At 59.1% G+C, this 23,584-nt stretch overlaps 1 protein-coding gene and 1 long non-coding RNA gene across 8 annotated transcripts in view; one reads left to right on the top strand and one right to left on the bottom strand.

Annotated features, from left to right (window-relative positions):
- Window positions 1-23,584, top strand: part of TNRC18 (trinucleotide repeat containing 18) — an 82,921-nt gene that overhangs the window by 12,670 nt on the left and 46,667 nt on the right. For 5 of the 7 annotated variants that reach the window (XM_059414355.1, XM_059414349.1, XM_059414350.1 and 2 more), the window contains 7 exons: window positions 10,450-10,605; window positions 12,707-12,832; window positions 13,261-14,967; window positions 21,695-21,797; window positions 22,103-22,308; window positions 22,749-22,895; window positions 23,345-23,535. In XM_059414355.1, the coding sequence (XP_059270338.1) occupies window positions 10,485-10,605; window positions 12,707-12,832; window positions 13,261-14,967; window positions 21,695-21,797; window positions 22,103-22,308; window positions 22,749-22,895; window positions 23,345-23,535 (2,601 nt within the window). In that variant the 5' untranslated portion in view covers window positions 10,450-10,484. Of the gene's footprint in view, window positions 1-8,615; window positions 8,721-10,449; window positions 10,606-12,706; window positions 12,833-13,260; window positions 14,968-21,694; window positions 21,798-22,102; window positions 22,309-22,748; window positions 22,896-23,344; window positions 23,536-23,584 lie in introns of those variants that run through there. The other 2 variants (XM_059414352.1, XM_059414354.1) reach the window with 2 other exon arrangements.
- LOC132026461 (uncharacterized) lies at window positions 3,672-9,236 on the bottom strand. Its single transcript, XR_009406925.1, has 3 exons — window positions 9,080-9,236; window positions 6,701-6,838; window positions 3,672-4,030 (listed from the first exon to the last, which is right to left on the bottom strand). It is a non-coding gene; the product is annotated as an uncharacterized LOC132026461 (long non-coding RNA).

Here is a 23,584-nt window from a genome sequence, read left to right as displayed (position 1 = left end):
GTGTGTGTGTGTGTGTGTGTCTGTGTGTGTGTGTCTGTGTGTGTGTGTCGGGGTTGGCTCCCAGCAGAACGGGGAGGGAGGCCTGGTAGGCGGTGACTCAGAGAGGGAGCTGGAGGAACAGAACCCAGTAGCTGGAGCTGCAGGGGAGGCAGCTGGGGAGGGAAGGCGGGGCGGGCCCAGCAGGACTCCTCCCCTCCCGGGAAGGCCCTGCTGGAGCTGGTTGATCTGGCCTGGTGGCTCCTGCCGCTCCCAGACCTCTGCTTGGTTGGGGGGAACCTCCACCGCTGCCTCCCGTCACACTGATGGGAGCCGGGGGACAATGGCAGTGGCCCAGCTACAGATCAAGACAATGTAGAGAAAGCTGTCCGCCCACCATCCCAGCCTGGAGCTCTGTCCATCCGTCTTGCTTACTCACGTCCCAGCCCTGCTGTCAAGGCTTCTTTCCTGTCCCGCTGCCTTCATTTTACTTTAGAGGAAAGTAAGGCCCAGAGAGGTTGTGGTACCCCCTCGAGGCCACACAGCTGGGAAGCCAGGGGATCTAGCAGTGAGGCCTGAGCTCTCTGCTGGCAAGCTCGGGGTTGAGGAGAACTAGGTCCTGGGTAGGAATTTTTCTTTCTCTTTCCTTTTTCCTCTCCTGCCTCATTTTCATTTATGTACTTGCTTCAGTTTGTGCAGATTTTTCTCAGTCTGAGAGTTGATAAAAATTACCCAGAGTGCGATATTCACTGTGTGTTAAGGTTCAGATTGGATGCTTTCCTCCTGCCCCCGACCTACCTTCTGTGGATATTTGTTGTTGGGGTTTAAGATACACAGAGAAACGGGCACAGATGATAGATGTACGGCTGTTAATATTTTCCCCACAGCCCCCCCCCTCCGCCTACATAACCCTGGGTCATTTCCCCCTTCCCTGTCCCCAGGTGATCCCATCGAACCCCTAGAGATTTGAGCTGTCTGTCCACACACTTCATGTGCAGTATGAGGAAGTGTGCAGTGTATGGTCTCGTGTGTGTCTTTTATAGTGAGACTTTTCCGTGGCCCTGCTCTTGGGGCGGAGGTTGTCTTGCTGGAGGCGTTCCTCCCGTGGCGATGTCACGGTGTGCTTATCCAGCTGGTGATGGACGTTTGGGTTGTTTCCGGATTTCAACTGCTACCCTTGGTTAGCCTCTTAAATTTGGACTAGCTCTGCTCATTCCTGCGCCTCACCCTTGGGTGTATCCCCGTGGGGGCAGGTTTCCATGTTCTGCCAAACTGTTCTCCAGAGTAGCTGGACTGTTTACACCTCCTCCCCACGTGTATTCATGTTTAATATTGTCCCACATTCCTTATGGACCTTAACCCCTCTTAATTCACATCTCCTCCCCGGTTTGAGAGGCGGAGTACCAGGGCCCTGGGAGCACGTGACTCGTAATGTTGGGATCATGGGTTCGAGCTCCATGTTGGGTGTAGGGATTACTGAAAAATAATAAACTTAAAAAACCCCAGAGAGGCAGAGTAGTCATTTTCCTGGCTATTTGGACGAATTTGCCACCTTCCCAGTGCCCATTTCTATGTTCTGTTGTCTTTCTCTTCCTTGTTGTGGGGGTTCTTTATATATTCTGGATACAGACCCTCCCCTGGTGACGTGATGCACAGATCTATTTCCACTACGGGGTGGCTCGCCTTTTCCTTCTCTTAATGGTGTCCTGGGATGAATAGACACTTCTCATTTTTTAAAAGTTTCTATCTTCAGGGGCACCTGGGTGGCTCAGTGGTTTGGGCCTCTGCCTTCGGCTCGGGTCATGATCTTAGGGTCCTGGGATCGAGCCCCACGTCAGGCTCTCTGCTCAGCGGGGAGCCTGCTTCCCCCTCTCTCTCTGCCTGCCTCTCTGCCTACTTGTGATCTCTCTCTGTCTATCAAACAAATAAAAATCTTTAAATAAAAAAAAAATAAAAGTTTCTATCTTCAGATATAAGACCAGAGCAAGCGGGCTGAGGGGCAGAAGGGGGAGAGAGAGAATCTCAAGCAGGCTCCCCATGGAATCCTGAGCCCAGCGCAGGGCCAGATCAGGGCCAGACCCTGAGACCATGAACCTGAACCGAACTCTGAGTCAGACGCTTAACTTCAGAGCCGCGCAGGCACCCCTGGACATTTCTCGTTGTAGTGCAGTTCCGTATAGCAATCTCAGCCTTTTGGTTTGTGTTTTCTTATGGTTTGTAAGAAACCTTTGTTTGCCTTCCAGATGTGAAGGTATTTTCCAGTGTGGCTCTTCTGGAGGCTTTCCTGTTTTTGCCTTTTGGGTGGAGACCCACCGTCCACCTAGAACTGGTGTTGACGTGCCGTGTGAAGTTAGGGGCTCTATCATGGCTTTTCCCGCACAGATGTCCAGGCTGACCAGCTGCGTGTATTGACGGCACCATCTTTTCTCTGCTTGTGTACTTGTGGGGCTGTTTGTGGACCGGCTTGTCTCAAGTCTGCTCAGGTACCCCTGTGCCGATGGCACTCAGGCCTCCCTCAGGTGGGTGTTCTACTTTTGGGTGTTTGATAGCAAAGACCTCCCACGTTGTTTTCCATCCTTAAGTCAAGGTCCCCTTGGCTTTTTTTTTTTTTTTTTTAAAGATTTTATTTATTTATTTGAGAGAGAGCATGAGCAAGGAGAAAGTCAGAGGGAGAAGCAGACTCCCCGTGGAGCTGGGAGCCCGATGCGGGACTCGATCCTGGAACTCCGGGATCATGACCTGAGCCGAAGACAGTCGTCCAACCAACTGAGCCACCCAGGCATCCCCCCTTGGCTCTTTTTGACCCTTTCTGTGTGTGTGTGTGTGTTGTTTGTTTGTTTGTTTTAAGATTTTATTTATTTGAGGGAGAGCGAGAAAGCACAAGCAGGAGGGGCAGAGGGAGCGACAGAGGGAGGGGAGACGCAGACTCCCTGCTGAGCAGGGAGCCAGAGGTGGGACTTAACCCCAGGACCCTGGCACCTGCCCCTCCACTTTCTGTCTCTGTGAACTTGGCGACCCCAGGGACTTCATAGAAGAGGTCTCCAACTTTTGTCTCGGTGTTTGTCATTCTGTGTCTGGCTTATTTCCACTTAGCGTAACATCCTCAAGATTCGTCCGTGTTGGAGCACATGTCAGAGCTCCCTTTCTTTTTAAGGCTGAATCATGTCCGGTTGCATGGTTGGGGCACATTCTGTTTATCCAGCGGATCCCTGGGAGGCTCCCACTTTTTGGCTCTTGTGAATAATGTTCCAGGGAATATGGGTGTGCACAGACAGACCACTCCCAGATTCTGCTTTCCATTTGTATGTAACATTTGGGGACTGTGCAGGCGGGTATGTGTGTGTGCGCGCGTGCGCACGCACACACACACACACACACACACACACAGCTGTCGGAATTTGGATTGGAGTGCACTGAAACTCTCCATCTATTTGGCCACAGTGAGCATCCTAGTAAGTGCATCTGGTGGTTTCCTTGGGAGGGACCCCCAAAAGTGGGTCTGTGCCTTTTCCCAGCCTTGAAGAGTTCTGCTGATTTGCTTTCCAAAAGCTGGGGATAGGTTGGCCCTCTGCTTACCCGCCCCTGGCTGCTTCCCGCCTCGCCCCCTCCTTCCCCACAACCAAACCCCACATGTGCTCATTCGATACAGGAAAATGACATCATCCCGTTTTAATACTTCTTTGTAATCCTAACGACAAATTTTCACCGGATTCAGCCATTTACTGTCGTTGGTGATTTGCTTAGGATTCTTACTGAATGATAAGACTCTTTATACAGCGAGGGCGGCAACCCTCCCCCCCCCCCCCCCCCCGCTCAGATATTACAGAAGTCCCAGCGTCTCAGGATCAGTGGGAGTCTGAAGGTCATTTTATCCGGAGGGTCCTCACACTATTTTCAGCTGCTGTCATAGAAACGCCTGAGTCACATGTCCGTGCTCGGGGCTGGAATGAGCTCTTTTCTGGGCGATCACCCTGATTTGATCTTGCTGATGAGATGTTCTGATAGCCTTTGGTGAGACCGTCAAGGATGCAGGCTCTTTTTCCGAGGCCAGAACCTTTTAAACAGAAAGGGACAGTGTGTGTGTTTCTGTTGTGGTTCAGGGGAGGGGCCATGGGGAGGAAAAATAGGAAAATAGAGTCCGGCGTCCGGGTGGTGTGGCTGAGTGCTAGAGTGTAGATTTTGGAATTAGAGCCTCAGTTCTTCATCTGCGAAAGGGTTCAGAACTCCCCTGCACCACCCCTCCAGCAGGGTGGAGGGGGTTGGGGAGACAGAATGAAGCAAAGGCTTGAAGCCTTTTAGCAAGCCTAAGGCTGGCTGAAAGCACCCCCTCTTCTTCCCTCAGCCCTGGCTGATCCTGACCTTGCCCATCCCTCCCATCCGTAAATCCGAATTGAGCAGCTACTGTGTGTGCAGTGTAGGGCGCACTTGGGGTGGAGTGAAGCCACATTTTAACGCAGGGGCCTGCAAACTGGCCATATTAGGTCCATCTCCTGTTTGCTTTTTGTTCCCCTTAAAGATTTTATTTATTTAGGGTGCTGGTAGGGGGAGGGGCAGAGGGAGCCAGAGAATCTCAAGCCGACTCCATGCTGAGGCAGAATCCTATGGGGGTTCAAGCTCACGTCCCTGAAGTCATGACCTGAGCCGAAATCAAGGAGTTAGCCGCTCAGCAGACTGAGCCACCCAGGCGCCCCACCTCCTGTCTTTGTAAATAAAGTTTTATTGGAACAAAGCCCAATAGTTGAAGTGGTGTCCGAGGCTGCTTTCCCTGCAGCAGGCAGAAGAGGCCCCCGGTGCGTGAATGATTTATTGTCTGGCGCTGGCAAGAAAAAGCTTGCCGACTCCTGCGCCAGTGGGTGGAGGGGGACAGTAAGTAAACAAGGAGCTACAATAAAGGAGGGACTAATGTGTATTTGGTATGATCAGTGGTGATAAGCACTATGGAGAAAAATAATTCAGGAAAGGGTGTGGGGGTGGGGTGGGTCACAGTCTAAAATAGCGTGGTTAGCAAAATAAATAAAACAGCAGGGTTAGGGAAGGCTGAATTCATCAAGTGTGACTTGAGATGTTAGAGAGGGGAGTGATACACACACACACACACACACACACACACACACAGATGGGAGTTTACAGACGATCTGCCGTATCTGCAGGGAGGAATGGATTCCAGACTGAGGTGCAAAGGCCCTGGGGTGCAGCCGGTGCAGCTTTGCTGTTCCATGTTCCAGCCCAGCCCATTTGCAGTGATAAAGTCCTTCAGTATTTACTAAACCTTTGTACCCACCCTGATCTCACCGAGTACCCTTCCCTGCTCCCACCGGTGAAGACTTCAGGTGCCCATTTTATGTAGTCAGCTTCTAGAGGGGTTCTCAGTGACTCCCATTGGTTACAGTGGTGGGAGGCCCCCAGCCAGCTGAGGTGGCCTCACTGTTACTCCGGGTGGGGGGGGTTCTGCTAGCGGATGGGAAGGGCACAGCCCCTTTACATAATACATCTGGGTTGACTTCATTCCCCAGCCCCTAGCATACAGTAGCCCTACATAAGCATTGAGGGAGGGATGGATGGATGGACCAGATGGATGGACAGACAGAAGGGTGGACCTTGTCTGGATTCGAGTTCTGCCTTCTGGTGATCTTGGCCAGCCTCAGTGGCAGCAAAACCCTGACACCCTTCCTGTGTTCTAGGTATCAGTGAGGGGGTGGCGATGGCTGAAAGCAGGCTAGCCAGCATCCCCCAGCTCTTGGCTCCCTCCTGTTCCTGAGGTCCTTGTCCATGGCCAGCAGGATGTGGGGTGGGAGGGGCAGGGATGTTGGTGGGTCTCAGCTTGGGGAGGGCAGGAAGCGGGCTAAGGTCCCCTTGCCCAGCTCCCTGCTGCTCATGCTCCCAGAGGGACCCTGAACCCCTCCCCCAGACAGTGGAGGGGGCCCACTACACGTAGCTGGGCCTCTGTGCCTCCTTTTTTGCCCCTGCCCCCCCCCCCAGGGTGCTCTTGCCTTCTCCCTGGGGCACTGGGGACCAGAGAGGGAGAAGACCATTTTCTAAGCACCTCCCGTGGGGGCTTCCCTTCTCTCAGGGTCCAAGTAGCAGTGGCTGGCTAGAGCTAAGGGCCCGCCACAGTGGGATTCCCAAGCTGAGGGCTTGGAGTAGCATTGCCTAAACAACATGGTCCCCCATGCACCGACCCCTGAGCCTCAGTTTCTCAGTCTGTAAAATGAGGATGAGAAGGTTCCTGCGGCCCCAGGGCTGTGGGAGGTTGAGCCGGGATGGGTGACTGCTTTGGGCATTGGGGCACCGTGGGCAGGGAGGCTGGTCGATGGGTCAAGCCTGGCCCCCTGGGGGACACTGTACTGCTGGCATCAGACGTCGAGAGTAGAGCTTACCTGTGGCTGCTTGTTCAGTTCAAGGTGAAATTCAAACCCTGCACAATGAGCCGTTTGAAAGTATGTGATGCAGTTGTAGTCAGTGCATTTATAATGGGCAGTCACCAGTTCTCTGGTTTCTAAATTAAAAATTGATTTTAGGGGGTGCCTGGGTGGCTCAGTTCCTTTGGCTCAGGCTCAGGGTCTCAGGGTCCTGGGATGGAGCCCTGCATCGGGCTCTCTGCTCAGCGGGGAGCCTGCTCCTCCCCCCCACCCCGTCACCGCCTGCCTCTCTGCCTACTTGTGATCTCTGTCAAATAGAATCTTAAAAAAAAAATTGATTTTAGGGGTGCCTGGGTGAGACTCACTCTGAAGTGTCCGAGTCTTGGCTTTCCTCTCAGGACGTGGTCCTCACTGTCGATGGATCAAGCCGCTTGTGGGGTTCTGTGCTCAGTGCAGAGTTGGCTTCCGATTCTCTCTCCCTCTCCCACCTGTGCGTTCTCGCCCTCGAATAAATGAATAAATAAATAGAAAGTAAAACTTAAAAAAAATTAATAAAAGTAAACTTGGATTTTAAGGAGGGGCAGGTGGAATTTGGGTAGAGGAAGCTGCCCTACTCAGACCCTGACCTTGAGCATTTGCTTTACTTCTCTGAGCCCCAGGATTTGTCCTGGTACAGAGTGAAAACTTTGGGCCAGCATTGCCGGGGACTTCACAGAAGCATTCCACAAATCACCTTTTACTCTGTGATCCACTTTGCACAGCCTGGAGATGTTCAGAAGCCTGCCCAGAGTCCCAGAGCAAATGGGCAGTGGAACTAGGGTTGGTCTTCCTGTCATCTGGGGACCCCTCTGTCACCTCCCTTCCCAGGCTTGTCAGAGGCCCCATGCCCGTCCCCACTCCTGTTTGGACCGTGGCTAAATGAAGTCTAAATTAATTAAAATTTAATAAAATTAAAGATGTGTTTCCTCACCAGCTACACGTCCCTGCTCTGCAGCCACAAGTACTGGTGGCTCCTGTAGGGTCCGCACAGATAGCGTGCAGCCGACACGGTTGGCTGTGGGCCCGGTTGCCTGGTCTGTTGTGACTGGCAAGCTGGGCACTTGGCGGGAACCCTCTGACGGGTACCCTAGTGGGCTCCGGGGTCCAGCTCTGCTCCTGGCCGGGGGCACCACCATGACTTGAGACTGTTGGCTGTCCTCAGACCCGTGAGAAGATTCCAGAAACGACCCGTGGGGCAGTGAAGTGGTTTAGGCACGTGTGATGCCAGGTTCCTGTCCGTGTTGGTAGGGTGTTTGCTGTTACTCTTCCGAAGGATGATCAAGGATAATCATGGTCTGTTGTGGGTGGCTGGCTTTAGTTTCCCCGGACGTCCGGAGCAGGTGGCACGTCTAGCCACCAGGGGGCAGCCTGGGATCAGGGTGGGAGCTGGCCTGGCGCTCTGCCGGGGGTGGGTGTGAGATGGGAGGATTTCCAGCCAAGTCTAGGGAGAGTCCAGTGGGTCCCCAGGGGTGGGTGTGAGGAGCAGCAGGGGTGCATAGCTAGATTTCGAGGAGAGCACCAGTTTTGCTGGGGTGGGGGGCCGGGCCTCACCAAGCCTCCCGGAGATGGAGCCAGATGGCCTGCGATGGCACATGGTGTCCTTGGGGGTCAGAGGGTATACCTCCCCTCTCTCCTAATCCTGACATGTCTACTGCTTTTGCCCCGAGGGCATTAGAAACTGTTCCCGTCGGCTGTCCAAAAAGTGACACTTGCTACGTGCCGGGCAGGTGCCGGGCAGGTCCCGGGCACTGGATGTGGCGGGGAGGGAGGATGACGGAGGGGTCTGTGTTGTAACCAGGTGTCACTGGTGGAGGCTTGATTGTGGTGGCCGGGGGGGCCCTGGGAGGGGTCTTCAGGGCGACCCGGGGGCTGGTTTGACGTGGGGCTGGCGTGTCCATTGGACATGGTTGTGATCCGGTGGTCTGGGAGGGGTGTGCACTGGCCCATGGTTTTTCCGGGGCACCAGCATCCTGGCCGGACCCAGGGAAGGGAGTTGGGGCACCGTTGAGCCCCTGTGGCAGGCGGGAGCCGTTGGTGGCATCCGGGCACCAACGCCCCACCAGGCCTTGGGAGCCGCTGGGCGGGTTTCACAAGCCTGGGCAGGGGCAGGCCTGGGCCACCCGGCTTCCGCACGGCCCGAGGCAGGAAGAGTTGGTGGCTGATGTAAGCCCTTGCGCAAACCTCTGGTTGCCGGCTTCCGGAGCCTTCTACCCGCCTGCCTGCCTGCCAAGGAGGAAGCCTGGGGCCTAGCGGGGCCCAGAGGCCCTGCTGCCCAGGCTGGGGCCACATGGGTGTACTGATCGGCCACCATGGCCCTCGGTCCCGAAGGCTTGGCTCTGGAGTCCGGTGAGGGGGCTGGGTGAGGCTGGGCTGGAGCATGGGGGGCTCCCCAGACGCGGGGTGCTGGATGGCACATGTGGCCAGAAGGTGTCCTCCCCCTGCCTGCTGCTGTCTCCCCTCTGGAGGACCAAGGTGGAAGCCCTGCCCCTGCAGCCTTGGTTTCCCCGCGTGCCCCCCAAAGGGAGTGGGATGGACGTTCTGGCATCCTGTGCACCGGGGAGGCAGCGAGTGAGCACCTGTTGTATACAGACCCTGCATACGGGGCTGCGGGAGACCCAGAGGTGGGACAGGGCTCTGGGAACCCCCTGTGGCCTGGGACCTGGGGCCCCCCTGGAGTCACTTCTCTGGGTCATTGCAGACAGTACCTGCTTCCGGGGATGCGGAGACTAGCTTCTGCTGGATGCTTGGTGATCCTCCGGCTCAGCTCTGTGTACAGGCCTCTGCCCCTCCTCCTGGGGGCCAAGTTGGGGGAGGGTTCGGGATCCCCGCAGACTGGGTGCTACCGCTGCGTTGTTACTCTTGTTCAGGTCACGCTTCCCTCTTTTTTCTTTTTTTTTTTTTTTAAAGATTTTTTTTTTTATTTATTTGACAGAGAGAGAAATCACAAGTAGGCGGAGAGTCAGGCAGAGAGAGAGAGAGAAGCAGGCTCCCACTGAGCAAAGAGCCCGATGCGGGGCTCGATCCCAGGACACTGAGATCATGACCTGAGCCGAAGGCAGCGGCTTAATCCACTGAGCCACCCAGGCGCCCCTCACGCTTCCCTCTTAAGGGAGACGTTAGTGTTCCCATTTTGTTGATGAGCAAACTGAGGTCAGGGGAGGGCAGTCCCTTGCCCAAGTGTCCTAGGCTCCCTCTGGCCCATGACCTGGAGGCCTGCTGGGATCTTCTCCTGAGGGGTGGGGTGTATGGATCCCGAGGGCCAGTGCTCCTCGGGGCGGCAGTGAGGGGGTGTCCCTCCTGGCATGGGGTGTGACAGCGCCCGGTGCTTTCCACCCAGGCCCCCTGCGCATTATTCCCCAAGCGGCATCTGGCCACCGCATGCCCCATCTGAGGGACGTCGGGTGGGACGCCTGGGGCTCTCCTTCCTGTGCTGTTTCTCTCGCTGACTCGCTGTAGTCCTGGGATGTTTGCTGGGTGTGTGTCCCCGGCGGCGGGTCCCTGGCTGAGGGACCAGGCACCCGCCCCCCCACCCCCCGCCAACCCCTAGTATCAGCTTCCTCATGCCTTAAATGGGTGCACAGTTCCTCCCTCACCAGGCTGGCTCAGAGCTCCTCAGAGGAGGGTCCTTACCAGTGAGGTAGGGGGTGGGATCCTTCCTGAACTGGGAGCTCTATATGTCATGTAGACCCTGAGCCCCCACCCCCACTCCCCACCTATTCTCGCTGTTGCCTCAGGAGGTCCCTGACCCCAGCCGTACCTCAGCTTTCATGGGCAGGTTGGGGGGACTGTCTTCTCCTGCCGAGCACTGGGTGTCTCGGAGGTGAGGGCCTTCTGTGGTGGTGGGCTTCCTTCTGGCCTGTTCCTCTGGGGCTGTGTGTGCAGGATTTTCAAATACTGGGTATGTGAGGGGACAGGCCTGTCCTGAGCCCAAGGGTCTGGGGCAGGCCAGGAAGGTTTCTTTGGTGTTCCTGCCAGTGTCAGCTCTGAGAAGCGGGGGAGACATGGGGAACTCGGGGTGTTGGGCTGGGCAGTGGGGGCCTGGTGGGTGCCTGACAGCCCCCCCTTCTCTCTGCAGGCGAGGCCTTCTTGGGCAGCTTTGTGGCCAGCGGGATGGGGCCCTCAGCCTCATCCCATGGGAGCCCCGTGCCCCTGCCCTCTGACCTCTCCTTCCGCTCCCCTACCCCCAGCAACCTGCCTATGGTACAGCTGTGGGCCGCTCACGCCCATGAAGGTAAGGAGTGTGCCAGGTGGGCGGGGCTGAGGGCTGTGGGCTGCTGTCCCTTCCACCTCCGGTCATCTCTCCTGCGGTGGCTGGGGGTGGGGGGCAAGCCCTGGTCATTCAGCCTCCCTGCTGGTTTTCAAACGCTCAGTGCTTCCTCTGCTCCCTGCCGCAGGGCCTTTGCACAAGCCAGTTCCCTCTGCTGCAGCCCCTAACTCACCCGCTGTTCATCCTGTAGGACTCAGCGGACTCCCCTCCCCTGGTGCACCTCTCACTTGTGAAGACAGATATTTTCTTACCAGAGTGAGCTCTGAGGGCAGGACCTAGTTTGTTCTGCTCATCACTGACCCCTGGGGTCCCTCAATAATCACTGTTGGAGCAGTGGGACCAGGGCCAGAGGGCTCTCCTGTGGCAGTTCCTCAGTGGCACTCCAAGCTGTGGGCATCTGGGAGCCCTGCAAATCCTGGATCCCCCTGGGGCCACACTTCCCCTCTGTCAGTGAAGAGATGGGCCTGGGGGGACCCTGAGCTCTTTCCCCGCCTCTGATGGACTTTGGATGCTGGGTCCTAGGAGCATCTGCTGCAGGCTGAGGGCTTTCCTGGGCTTTTCACGGTTCACTGTCTGCCCATGTCCTCTGCCAGAGTCTCACCAAGTCCCTGTCATCATCTGTACCCCCTGTGGGGTGGGGGTGGTCCTGCTTCTCCAGGCCTGGGATGGTGGGCAGTCCTTTGGGACTGGGGTCTCATTTGAGCCTCCCACTTCAGCCAGCCAGGGCAGGGCCGGGGGTGGGGGGAGGCCTGGAGAGCAGAGAGGCTGCCTGGTGTCTCCGTGCTGCCAGTTTGTACCACTAACCTTCTTGACTCCTTTTTCTCCCGTGTCGCAAACACTAGTCATGTACAAATGGTTACAGACCTGTGCACGCACTGCACAGCCGAACTTAACCGTATCCCCCACCCCCGACCAGCTGTGAGAGAGGGACTGCTAGGTCTCTTTCCCAGATGAGAAGGCAGGGGGGGATCCCATGTGGTGTTTCAGGGGCAGAAAGAGATCATGAGCATTAGGTGGTCTTGATTATTCTGTGATTGTTGTTAACGTGCCATTATCCATGAACGCCATTATTAAGGGCACTGTGGGAGGAGCGTGGGTTCTCTGCGGCCAGGGTCAGGCTTTGGATCTCTGGTCTTCTGGGGGCAGCTGGGAGCATGTGGGACCGGCGTCTCAAGGATCTCTGATAGGCCTGTGGTCCAAGAGGACCCCCAGCCCAGGCAGAGCCTCAGGACCTTCCCCTAGTGCCCAGTGCCCGCCAGCCCACCAGTCTGCCTGACTTTCTGGGCCCTGCTGAGCTGCTCTTGGGCCTTCGTTCTCCGTGGGCCCTCGGAGGAGTCTGCTTTCTCTGTGGCTACCCTCCCGACTTCTCTGTCCCACGGAGCCCCGATTTTGGGCAGCCCTGGTGGGGGGAAGACTGGGAGGATTCTCCCCAGGAGGCATTGACCGACAGCTGCAGATGCAGTGTCGGCTGATAATTTAGATCAGGTGAGTGACCTGCTCGGGGTCACACAGCAGAGAACGGACTGATTAAACCAGTAAACCGCTCCACGGGTCTGTGCTAGGCTGAGGTGAACAGTCCCAGTGATTTCCATTGAACTTCAGGCTCCTCTATACTGGGCGACTTTAGCCAGGGGTCCTCTCTGAGCCTCTGTTTTCTCATCTATAAAGTGAGGATCCTACCTGCTTCACAGAGTTTCGTTGCAGTTTCTGTGAGAATAACAAAGGCAGAGCTGTTGGCAGTGTTGGGCCTGTGGTTAGGGCTACTATCAGCGTCATCACCACAGTCCCCTGCCTGGTTGCATCCATTTGATTCCTCTTCTCGGGGGTTTTGAGAGCCTGAGCCCCTTGGGGCTGCCTGGGCCTGGAGGGAGGGCTGAAGTGCCACAGTCTGGGGGTGGGGTGGGGCGGGCAAGCCTGCCCTGGGGAGCTGGCCGTCCATCTCAGGACTCCGTGAATAAACCAGGCTAAAATATTTTATTTTCAAGAAAAAGAGAGGGATGGATGGAAGTTTCTCGTGGGGGGTACGTGTGGTGGCACAGTTCAGCTTTTCTCTTCTCTTTTCCAGGCTTCTCCCATCTGCCCAGCGGGCTGTACCCATCCTACCTCCACCTGAACCACCTGGAGCCCCCCAGCAGCGGGAGCCCCCTCCTCAGCCAGCTGGGCCAGCCCAGCATCTTCGATACCCAGAAAGGTATGATGAGGGGGGGCAGGAGAAGTGAGACTGGGCTTGGGGGGTAACTTCTGAGGGGCTTTGGGCCCCCACCACTACCCAATATTGTTCTCTGAGACCCTGTCCCTAAGCCCCCCCCCCCCCCCCCCCCCGCAGCCTTCTGGTGCCTTCTGGTTATGCTGTGCTCGCCCAGTCCCCTTAGGCCCTTAAAACAATCCTGGCCTCCGCCCCTTTCACAGGTGAGACTGAGTTTCGGGAAGGTCCGTCAGCAGCTAAGGCGAGATTGGGAACTCAGTACCCTTCATTTCCAGAGTCTCCCCTCCCAAAGGCTGCTCTGAGCACCAACCTCCTTCGTAACCTGGGGGTTACGGAGCGCCCCTCAGGGACCCCGCTTCTGCCTGGCTGGAGGGAGGATACACCCTCACGCCCACACCCTCTCTCCCCCACAGACGGCTTCTACCTGCCCGCCCCGGGGGCTCCGGGCGCCCTGCACTCCCACGCGCCCTCCTCCAGGACCCCGGGCGGCCACTCCTCCAGCGCCCCGGCCAAAGGCTCTTCGCGAGAAGGCCCAGCCAAGGAGCGGGCTGGCCGCGGCGGGGAGCCGCCCCCGCTGTTCGGCAAGAAGGACCCGAGGGCCCGCGAGGAGGCTGCGGGGCCGCGCGGCGTGGTGGACCTGACCCAGGAGGCGCGGGCGGAGGGGCGCCAGGACCGCGGGCCCCCGCGCCTCGCCGAGCGCCTATCGCCCTTCCTGGCCGAACTGGGGCCGCCGCGCGGGCCGGGCGCCGCCGCCGAGTGCAAGGGCAAGAACCCGCCACCGCCGCCGCCGCCCCCCGCGCTGAGCCTCTGCAACGGCGCGGGCGACGCAGGGCTCCCCGCGCTGGTGGCCAAGGAGGCGGCGCGCCAGGACGAGAGCGCGCGGCTCCGGCGCGCAGAGGCCCTGCTGCCCGGGCCGTGCCCTTGCCCCTCGCCGCTCCCGCCGCCGCCCAAGGGCCCGCCCGCGCCCCCGACCGCCCCGGCGGGGGCCTTCGCCGCGCCGCAGCCCGCGTCCGCCGGCGTCTACACCATCTTCCCAGCGGCGGCGGCGGCGGCGCGCGAGCCGGGCCGCGAGCACCGCGTGGTGGCGCCCACCTTCGTGCCTTCCGTGGAGGCCTTCGACGAGCGCCCGGGGCCCATCCAGATCGCGTCGCAGGCGCGGGACGCCCGGGCCCGGGAGCGCGAGGCGGGCAGGCCCGGCGTCCTGCAGGCGCCGCCCGGGTCCCCGCGGCCGCCCCCCGAGCGGCCCGAGGCGCTCCGCGAGAAGAACTCGGTCATCCGCTCTCTCAAGCGGCCGCCACCCGCCGAGGCCCCGCCGGCGCGGGCCGCGCGCGCCTCCCCGGACGCCCGGGCCTACCTCCCTGCCAAGGAGCTGCTCAAGCCCGAGGCCGAGCCGCGGGCCTGCGAGCGCGCCCCCCGCGGCCCCGCCGCCGCCCCCCAGCAGGCCGCCAAGCTGTTCGGCCTGGAGCCCGCGCGGCCACCGCCGCCGCCCGCCGGCCCTGAGCCCAAGTGGAAGCCTTTCGAGCTGGGCAACTTCGCCACCACGCAGATGGCCGTGCTGGCCGCGCAGCACCATCACGCCAGCCGCGCCGAGGAGGAGGCGGCCGCCTCCAAGAAGGCCTACCTGGACCCCGGGGGCGCGCTGCCCCGCGCCGCGGCCGCCTGCGCCAGGCCCGGCGCCGACGTGCACGCCGCGGCCCACGGGCCGGGGGAGGCCTCCGCCATGCAGAGCCTCATCAAGTACAGCGGCAGCTTCACCCGCGAGGCCGTGGCCGTGCGCCCTGGCGGCTGCGGCAAGAAGAGCCCTTTCGGAGGCCTGGGCACCATGAAACCCGAGCCTGCCCCCACCACCGCGGGCGCCCCGCGCACCCAGGCCCGCCTGCCACACCCTGGCGGCCCTGCGGCCGGTGGAGGCCGGCAGTTGAAGCGGGACCCGGAGAGGCCCGAGAGCGCCAAGGCTTTCGGGCGTGAGGGCTCTGGGGCCCAGGGAGAGGCAGAGGTGCGACACCCGCCCGTGGGCATTGCGGTGGCCGTAGCCCGGCAGAAGGACAGTGGCGGCAGTGGCCGGCTGGGGCCTGGGCTGGCAGACCAGGAGCGCTCCCTGTCGCTGAGCAACGTCAAAGGTGGGTCTCGGGTCCCACCTCTCACCATCTCCAGGCTTCACCCTCGCCTTCCAAATCCTGGCCACCTTTGCTTCCCATCTAGCTGTCTCAGGCTCGTTTTGACCTCTGCTCCCCACTCTCCTGCTACCGTTTGTCCTTGGTTCACTTGTGGGCTGCAGCTGCTCTTTTGAAGCTGACTGCTTTTTCCATTATGCACGTAGAAAAACGTGTAAAACGGAAAGGATGAAGGACAGAGATGACTCCCATTTTCCCAACACCCTGAACACTTCCCAATGATTCCCTGTTGTTGCACCTGCAGGGTTCCTAGACTACACCCAGTGCCTGTCCCTGCATTCTTCATGCTTACCTTGTGGCTTTTTTCCTCTCCCTGTTGGGAAATCATTATAAAAATGTTTCACGGCCTTCACTGTCCTGTCTAGAGCACACACCATAGTTCAGCTAACCATTCCTCTCGTGGGCTTCCCCCCCGCTTCTCTGATGTTTTTGTGCTTGTGATGCTGTATTGAATATTTCTGTGTGTTTCACCTTCTTGGTATTTTGAGTCATTTTCTAAGAATAGGTTCCTAGGAGCAGGCTGGTTTTAAGTCTTCAGTCCTCAATCCTTGAGGGAGTAACTGCCTTACCTAGTTCATTGTTCCCCAGACCTAGTGTGGGATCTGGTGCATAGTAGGTGTTTGATAAATGAGTGAATGAGTGACCGAGGGTGATGGATAGAAACTGGGTCTCTGTGTTCTCATGGGTCTTGATGTTTGGTACCTCAGTGCCTAAAAAAAGGCTGTTGCTAATTTCGGTGGGCAAGAGTGGTGCGTTTCTTTTAGGTATTGGTGAAGCCGAGTCTTTTTCTGGGATTTGGTCCGATGTGTTTTTTTGTCCCTTGTATATGCACTGTTGGAATGGGGTTTTGGAGGGTTGATGTTTGTGGCATTTTTGTTGGAACTGTGGACTTGATCTGCCCATTGTGGAGCCGAGGATGCTTTCTACAGGTTGGGTGGGCGCTAGGCTGTACCCCGTACCTGGATGGTGTCTAGTGTGTTGTGGTGTGGCGTTTGAGACCGTTTCCCACTGTCCTTGCTCTTGTGACTTCTCAATAGCTGGCCTGGATTTCTTCCCCGTGCCTCTGTTTCCAGTGTCCGGCCAGCTTCCCTTACGCAGCTGGTACCTAGCTTAGACCTTAACCCTTGTCCTGGGCCCCTGTCTCTGGCATCCATGTGGCCCCCTTTCCTATACCTCCCAGACTTTACTCCTGGAGGCTATGTAGGCATCTTGGGTGAATGTCTTCTGGGACCCACTCCCTATCTTGGTCTGGCCCACCTGTGCTAACTTCTGGACTTTGGCCTCGGTCCATGGCGCCTAGCCACCGTCCTGTCCCTGCTGTCTTAGCCCTGCTCTCCCAGGTGCGCCCAGGAAGGCACAGGGTTGCTGGCCCTCGCCCCAGCCGTTTGCATGCACACAGTAGCTGCCGGGGATCTTCATCCAGCCTAGAGTGAGAGACACTCCATGGATGTTTGTGGAATGACTGCGTCCATGGTTCTTTCTGGAGCCTGAGTGAAGGAAGCCTGTTCCCTGACCCAGGCGGCTGGCCCGAGGCACTGCCTCATTCTGGGATTGAAGGAGCGGATGACAGCTCTGGGTCAGTGGTGGCTGGCTTGGTGGGGGATGAGCCCTTCTGCTAGGACAGAGGTTTGCATCCGGGGAACTTTTTGGGAGGCCCGAGATCTTTTTGGGTCCTTTCTCTGAAGGAATGGTCATGTGACATGGTATTTCACCCCTGTTGGGGGCTCACAGTCCTGAGGATCTGCCCAGGTCCAAGGGACATGTGTCTGTGGGGACCTGTGAGAGAGAGAGAGAGAGTATTTGAGTATGTGTGAGAGAAAATGTATGTTTTTGAGAGAAGACCTATGAGAGTGCGCCCGTGAACATGCGTGAGACAGTGTGCGAGTGCATGTGCGTGTGACAGTGTGGCAGGGTATGTGTGTGTGTGAGAGAATGTGTGATGGTATGACACTGTGGGACTGAGAATTTGTGATGCTGTGACAGTGCGTGTGACTGCGTACAACAGTGCGTGTGACTGTAGCGGTCCGAGTGTGGGTATGAGTGTGGGAGAGAACTGTGTGTGAGACAGGGTGTGTGTGAGAAAGGCAGTGTAACTGTGGCAGGGCATGTGACTGGCAGTGACTGGCAGCACGAGACTGTAGTAGGAATGTGAGACAAATGTGTGTGACGTTATATGTGACCACGCGTGTGACTGAATGAGTGTGACCCTGACACTGCAACTGTGTGTGAATGAATGTGTGAGTGTGACAGTGTGATAGTGTGAAAGTGACAACGTGTGTGATGTGACGGTGTGACAGCATGTGACAGCATGTGACAGTGCGTGTATGTGTAACAGTGTACGTGTGTGACAGAATGTAGGGACGGAGGGAGGAAGGAGGACCTCCCTGATGGGCTTGGGATGAGTCGTTCAGGCGATGGTCTGTCACTGGCAGCCATTGAAAAGTAGGCAGCTGGGTTCTTTCCCTTAACACAGTTCCCATCAGAAGTAGTGGTTTTTCCCAATACTGGCACACTTGGGGAAAGGCAGGAATTGGGGGCACCTCGGCCAAGTGGGGGGTAGTCAGCCTGTGTCTCCTGGTCTCTTCTTACCTTCCCTGTCTCTTGAATTTTTGGAGAGGGCCTTCTGCTGGTCAGTGGGTTCAAAGCCGATCTTTGCCTCATCAGGTGTGTGACCTTAACACAGGAGGCCCGAGCCTTCTGGGCCCTGGTGTCCGCACTGACCATGCAGCTGCTGGGCACACAGTAGGTGTGTCATAACCAGGCCTGCCCTTTCTTGGCACACGTTCAGCGTTTTGGGGTCTGAGAGCTTGTGTCAGCGCCTGTGAGTTCTAGATCTTTTGGAGAAATGCCCCTGGCGGCCCATACAGGCCCGGAGATGGGGTAAGGACAGGCATGACCTATGGCCATGAGCCCTAGTGACAGGTGCTATGTCCCCGGATACCCTGCACAGCCACTGTCATTCAGTGGGTGGCCCCGGGAGAACCTGGTCGTTAGGTGGAACCAGCCCAGGCCCCCAGCAACCCCTGGCAGGAGGATCTGTTGCTCTCTTGGCTTCCCCTTCAGGGAGAGGGGCCCTGAGGAGGTGAAGGGAGTGGCCCAGGGTCTCTGGGCTGGAAGGGGCAGGCTGAGCTTGAACAAACCTTGGCCCAGGTTTACGGCTCCTATGTGTTCTTCTTGCCTGTTGGTGTCACCGCTGTGGTGGAGGCATGGGGATGGGGACTCTGGCAGGAGGGGCTGTGGGGGTGCTCCCGCATCACCCCAGGCAGAGCTGGGGTCGTGTGGGTGTCAGCAGCAGTGATGGCCCCGGATCCTAGAGAGGGCTCGGTCAGCCTGAGCCAGCAGCAGCCGCACCACATCTGCCAGAGGGACACCGGGATGGGGTTGCCGTGGGAACCAGGCCTCAGTCCTGGCCTCTACTGGGATTGGAGAGGCTGTGGCCTCCCGGTCCTGGGCCCTGGGGCGGGGCTGCAAATGCGTGATAACAGCTGTGCTGCCGTGTCCCCAGCACCTTGCCGTGCAGCTCCTCAGCGGCCGGGAAGACACTCCGATGCCAATCCCAGCCAGAGAAGCCTCCTTGTCAGTCCGGGGTATGACCTGGGCAGGTTGCTTGGCCTTCCTGTGCCTCAGTTTCCTAATCTAGAGTGGGTTGAGTTCTGGGTCCCATGTCCTGGGTTGATGACCCCTGAGTGAGTGGATGCACAGAGAAGATCTAGGGTCCTTCTGGGCAGAGAAGGGCTGGGGTGAGGTTTGTGTTTCTGGGCCCTGCCCCACATGCCTGGCTCATGGAGGAGGAGCTGGTCTCCCACCAGCCTGGGACTCAGCGTGGAGGAGTGATTGGGCCCTCTGGTTCACTCTTCCTCTGGCTTCCCTCCCACCTTGAACAAAATCTAAACCACGTTCCCTTCCACAGCCTCCAGGACCCTGTAGGCTGTACCCACCTCTTCTGTTATCCCAACTCCAGGCACCTCTCTTGCTTATAAGTCTCTCTAGCCACCATGGTCTCCTTGATGTTCTCTGGCACGCTTCTGCCCCAGGGCCTTTGTACTTGCTATTCCTGCTACATAGCTCGTTTTTTCTGTAGATATCTGTAGGGTTCCTTCTTCTTTTCCTCCCTTCCTCCCTCCCTACCTTCTTTCTTTCCTTCCTTTCCTGCATATTTATTGAGTAGCTCCCTCAGTGCCAGGTGTTGTGTTGGGAAGAGGTACACAGCCAGGAGCGGGACTCCTTGAACCAGAGCAGTACATAGGGTTATGGAGGAAGCAAATGGCAAATCATCAGCAAGCAGGGTAGTAGCATAATTGTGGTCACTGATGGGAGAGAGACAAATAGGGAGCTTCGTGGAGGAGAAATGGTCTGGGAGGGCTTCCTGGAGGAGGTGGCTTTTAAGCCGAGCTCTGACAGGAGAGCCTAAGCAGTCTTGGGGAAGGGCACTCTGGGTAGAGGGAACAGCATGTATGGCCCTGAGGTGACTGGAGTGCAGGAAGCCAAGGTCATAGGGGCATGGTTCTGTGGGGCTGGCGTTCTGCGGGAGGGACAGGTGTGAGTAAGGGCGGTAGAGGTGACAGGTTGACATGGGAGGAGGAGGGTAGATCTGTAGTACAGCCAAGCCTGGGTAGTGTGGGCATGTCGTATTTCTTCAGAGACCATCCGAATTTGGAGAGAGCTGCTCTGGGGCTCTGACTTGGGGTTGGTGGGTCCCCCAAGGTGGGTGGGGCTGCAGACAGGTTTGCCGTGGGAGGTAGGGCCAGAGATGGGAAGCCGCTGACACCCTGAGTGATTGGTGACAGTCACAGCAATGGAGAGGCATCGGGCCAGAGGACAAGGGACTTGGAGTCAGGATACCCTGCGGGCACTTGTCCCTTTTGGGGACTTCAGGAATTAGTGCAAAGCCTGTGCCTGAGTCCAGGGTGGCCCAGGGAGTGGGAGGCCATCTCCTCTGGGAGAAGGAAGCTGGGCGCACATGCTGAATTCCCAGCCCAGTCACAGGCCTCTGGGTGGACCATCCACATGTTGGCCCTGCCTGCAGCCCGGGCTGCCCTTCTGGCCCTCCCTACCTCGGGGGATCCCTGAACAGGGCCCCTTCCAGTCCTTAATGAAGTGGGCTAGTGGGCTCAGGCTCCCTTTGGATACGGGAGCCACATTGATTGACGCCGGAGGCAAGGGGCACCCTGGCTGGGTCTCAGCCCAACCTGGCTGTGGCACTGTGTTCCCACGGAGGGCCTCTCCCCTCCCTGCCTGGGGCCCGGAGGGGTTGCAGTGACCTTGAGCTGGCATACACAGCGTCTGCTCAGTGCCTTTGCTGACCGTGGCCTTGCTGAATGGTTGAGCAGGTGGCCAGGGATGTACCTCGGTGTCCCCCAGGGGCAGGCTGTGAAGCCACAGTCTCCCTTGTCCGCCCGCACTCCTGCCAGGCTGCCAGATGCCCTTGTTGTTGGCGCTGATCCGCCAAATGGTCCCTGCGCTCCCCTGTTGGCCCCGCCCTCCCCTGTTGGCCCCGCCCACCCCGGCATTTGCGGTGCTCTCACTGTCCCAGTGTCTCTAGCTGCCTCTGGGTCCCGTTCTTTCCCCAGTGCTAGGCTGCTGGCTGTCCCTCTGTGCACTTGGTCCATGGGCACATGGGCTTGGGTCTCTGGCATGCTCTCTCAGGGCTCTTGCCCTTGGTCTTGGGGCTGGCAGGCTCCGGCCTTCCCCAGAGGACGGGGAGATGCCCTGGCACCCCTGAACCTCTCCTGGGGGCTCTGTTCTTTGCGAGCTCCTGGTTTTGGGGGTACGGGGGGGGGGACTAAGGAGATGGCAGCATTCCTAGTGAGGTTCTTTCCCACGAGGGTGGGGGCTGCTGCTGGAGCAGTGACACCTGCGTGCTGGGGGGACTGGGAGCGGCCTCCTCCCCGAGCATGAATCCCAGCCCCAGTGGGTTTCCGTTTTGACGAAAGTCTCCGGGGCTTTCTGTGTGGTCTCTTGCTGCCTCCCATGCCCTAGTGTGCCCTGGACTGCCACATGTGTCCCGAGTTCCAGCTCGTGGTGTAGAAAACGCCTAGGAGGAGGGGCTGGGCCAGAGTGGGAGGAAGGTGGCGGGCCGAGGAGGGACAGAGGAGACGGTGGGGGCCCTCCATGGGGTCCTGCCCCGCCCCACCCCCCCTTCGATTAACTGGCTGAGTGCCAGGCTGGACTTGGGGACATGCCTTCTCTGCTCTGAGGGGTCTCGGGGCCGGGCAGCTCCCCAGTGGCAGCTCCCGCATTTTCTGCTCACCCCCATGTGGATCATCTTGTCTCGTTTTATTCTCCTGTCTCGGTTTTAGAAAGATGAGCTGCATGTCTGCAGCAGCCAGCACCCCGATGAGACTTCCGTGAGGCTTGAGGGTGGTGGCGGATTCCCGGGGACCTGGGTCTGGCTGTGCTGCTTTTTTGGCTTGAGGTCCTCCCTCCAGTCCTACCCATCCCGCCCCCAGATTCTGCCCTCCCAGCCCCAAAGTAGCAGAGCTGCGACAGTGAATGTACTTGGCCTTCTCGCGGGATCCGTCTTAACAGCATGCTGGGGGGCTCCCCGTGGGAGTGCGAGTTATAGACCGGCCCTCCGTGGGGTGTGGAAGGGCCTGGCACCAAGGACATCTGGCCGGGAGGGGGGCTCGCTGGGGCCCTGGACTGGGGGTCACCACCTGTCTACTCCCCTCAGGGCACAGCCGAGCCGATGGTGACTGTGGGGATGAGAGGACCAGGCACCGAGAGGAGCGGCTGTTGGGGGCGCGGCTGGACCGAGACCAGGAGAAGCTCCTCAGGTGAGGGCTTGGGGGCTACCCAGGGGCCGGGACGCATGACCCTAGTGGGTGTGGCCTCTTGTCTTGGGAGCTGGAGCTATCCTGACCCACGACCTGGATCCTAGGCCAGATGGCCCCACAGTCCCTCTCCAGCGAGTGTGTGTCGCCCCTCCTGGGGGAGGTCCTGGGGGGCCATTCTTTTCTGAGCCAGAGCTGGTTCCTCTTCATGCTGGGTGTCCGCTGGGTATTCGGGGGGGATAACCATCCTCTCCCCCATCCCCTCCCCAGGCCCACGGGGCTGTTGCCAATGCCTGTTTCCCTTTCAGAGAAAGTAAGGAGCTGGCTGACCTGGCCCGCTTGCACCCCACCAGCTGTGCTGCTAATGGCCTGAACCCTAACCTCATGGTGACCGGTGGCCCATCGCTGGCAGGCTCCGGGCGCTGGTCCGCCGACCCCGCAGCCCACCTGGGCACTCATCCCTGGCTGCCCCGCTCGGGTAGCACGTCCATGTGGCTCGCCGGGCACCCCTACGGTGGGTGTGGGGTGCGCGAGTTCCCCTTATCTGGTGCTTGAGGATAGAGTGGGCCCCACATGTTCTTGCCTGGAGCCCAGGGCTGGTGCCGGGGCATGACTGTGGGTGGAGGGGAGTTGCTCGTGGGACCCACGCCCAGAGCGGCCTCCTGTCTTCTGTGGCCAGGGCCTGGGCCTCGCATCCTCTCCCTGCTCTTGAGCTCCTTCATGAGTCCGAGGAAGGTGGTCACTAAGACACCCGCCTGGGGGTCTCTCTGCTGAGCCCATTAGAAGCAGGTGCCCAGGGGTGGGTGGCTGTGGACATGCTTGCAGCCTGTCACCCCTCAGCTTCCTGCCTGGAGGCCCGAGGAGGTGGGAGTCTGGGGAGCAGACAGCAAGGGCTTGGGCCTGTCCCCCCCTTCCCCCGGCTCTTGGCCTTGACTCGGTTCTGGGTCCTCCTAGGCTTGGGCCCACCTCCTCTGCACCAGGGCATGGCGCCCGCCTTCCCGCCTGGCCTGGGGGGCTCCCTGCCATCAGCTTACCAGTTCGTGAGGGACCCCCAGTCGGGCCAGCTGGTGGTCATTCCCAGCGACCACCTGCCTCACTTTGGTAAGTGGTGGCCTTTGGGTGGAGGGCTCATGGGTAGGAGGCAGACCGGGGCTTCGAGGATGTTCTGATGTCCATGGCTTCCCCGTGTCAAAAATCCATAGGCGTCTTGGTTTTAATGTTCTCCTACCCAGAACCAAAGCAGGTTTTCCTTTCTGGGGCCTGCACACCCCTCCCCCCTGGCCCTGGTGCCTCCCATCCCTCAGGAGTCAGCTTGGCAGACCACTGGGTGTGGTGGGGAGGAAGCGATTGGAGACCCCCTGTTGGCATGCTCCCGCCCTAAGAGTCCCGGGACATCCCACCTGGGGTGTGGATGGAGCTCTTGGGTCTGGGCCCTGGGCCAGGGAGGTGGGTGCAGAGGGAGGCTCCGGGCCAGCCCTGCCCCGCCTCCAGAGGGGGCGGCCGGGGGCGCTGGGGGGCGGATGCAGCCTCACTGTGCGTCCTGCCCCTAGCGGAGCTGATGGAGCGGGCCGCTGCGCCCCCGCTCTGGGCTGCCCTGTACCCGCCGGGCCGCGGCCCCCTGCACCACGCCCAGCAGCTGCAGCTCTTCTCCCAGCAGCGCTTCCTGCGGCAGCAGGAGCTCCTGTACCTGCAGCAGCAGGCGGCCCAGGCCCTGGAACTGCAGAGGAGCGCCCAGCTCGTGGTGAGTGGGGGGGAGGGGTGGTGACGGGGCCGGGAGCCCGCTGCAGCCC

The sequence above is a fragment of the Mustela nigripes genome, chromosome 11 (genome assembly GCF_022355385.1).
Source record: "Mustela nigripes isolate SB6536 chromosome 11, MUSNIG.SB6536, whole genome shotgun sequence".
In the NCBI taxonomy this organism is placed as follows: Eukaryota; Metazoa; Chordata; class Mammalia; order Carnivora; family Mustelidae; genus Mustela; species Mustela nigripes.
Note: the sequence above shows the minus strand (reverse complement) of the source record. Positions and strands in the feature narration are given on the sequence as shown.